This window comes from Propithecus coquereli, unplaced genomic scaffold (genome assembly GCF_000956105.1).
Source record: "Propithecus coquereli isolate 6110/MARCELLA unplaced genomic scaffold, Pcoq_1.0 Scaffold142, whole genome shotgun sequence".
Lineage (NCBI taxonomy): Eukaryota > Metazoa > Chordata > Mammalia > Primates > Indriidae > Propithecus > Propithecus coquereli.
This window is the reverse complement of record NW_012138525.1, coordinates 7,455,033-7,455,920: the sequence shown is the minus strand read 5'-3', so window position 1 is coordinate 7,455,920 and position 888 is coordinate 7,455,033. Positions and strand designations below refer to the sequence as shown.

General features: G+C 43.9%; 1 protein-coding gene across 3 annotated transcripts in view; it reads left to right on the top strand.

The window, feature by feature from the left end:
- The window catches only part of RABEPK (Rab9 effector protein with kelch motifs), a 20,875-nt gene that overhangs the window by 16,762 nt on the left and 3,225 nt on the right, over positions 1-888 (top strand). For all 3 annotated transcript variants that reach the window (XM_012639733.1, XM_012639734.1, XM_012639732.1), the window contains exon 6: positions 641-790. In XM_012639733.1, the coding sequence (XP_012495187.1) occupies positions 641-790 (150 nt within the window). The remainder of the gene's footprint in view (positions 1-640; positions 791-888) is intronic.

Genomic DNA, 888 nt, shown 5'->3' with positions numbered 1-888 from the left:
TGCTTTGTGTACATTGTCTCATTTAATCCATACCTCAACCTTGAGAGGCAGGTATTGTCTTCATCCCCATTTTACAGCTATAGAAACTGAAGCTTAGGGAAGTAAGTGGCAAAAGGCTATTCAGTTATTTAGTGAGATAACCTGGTTTTACTTTCAAATCCCATGTTCTAACCGTTATCCTATACTGCCACATCAGGTGGCCTTGCTAACTTTTATTTAAAAGTAGTCTGTTTTTTTTTCCCCACCCCTTTAAATCAGTTAAGAGTATTGTCTTGAAATAAGAAGACTATGAAGGCCTGTTACAGAAGAAACGGACCCATTTTAACTTTGGGGCAGTTCTAGGTTGAAGCTTAAGAGATCCTTTTAAATTCAAAGCAAGGAATGGCTTCCTAATACCCAGTAGAAGAGGCAAGCATGTAGGTAGCGGGCTCTCCAGTCCTAGAAGTGTCCTCACAGAGGCTTACAGGCTGCAGAGAGAGGAGTCCTGGACTGGGTTGGTAAATTGGAGTGAATGATCCCAAGGTTTCTTCCCGTTTGGGGCATCTCCACTTGCTAGGAGGTGATAAAAAGGCTTTGTTGTATTTCTCATGTTCTTGCTTCATAGCTTTGCCATTTGATGTCACTGAATTTACTTTTCTAGATACTCTGACCTGGTCACAGCCAGAGACACTTGGAAATCCTCCATCTCCCCGGCATGGTCATGTCATGGTGGCAGCAGGGACAAAGCTCTTCATCCATGGAGGCTTGGCAGGGGACAAATTCTATGATGATCTCCATTGCATTGATATAAGTAAGTAGGGTGAAGGGCATCAGGGCTTGTCCGCTTAAAAAAGAAATTTTCGGCCGGGCGTGGTGGCTCATGCCTGTAATCCTAGCTCTCTGGGAGGC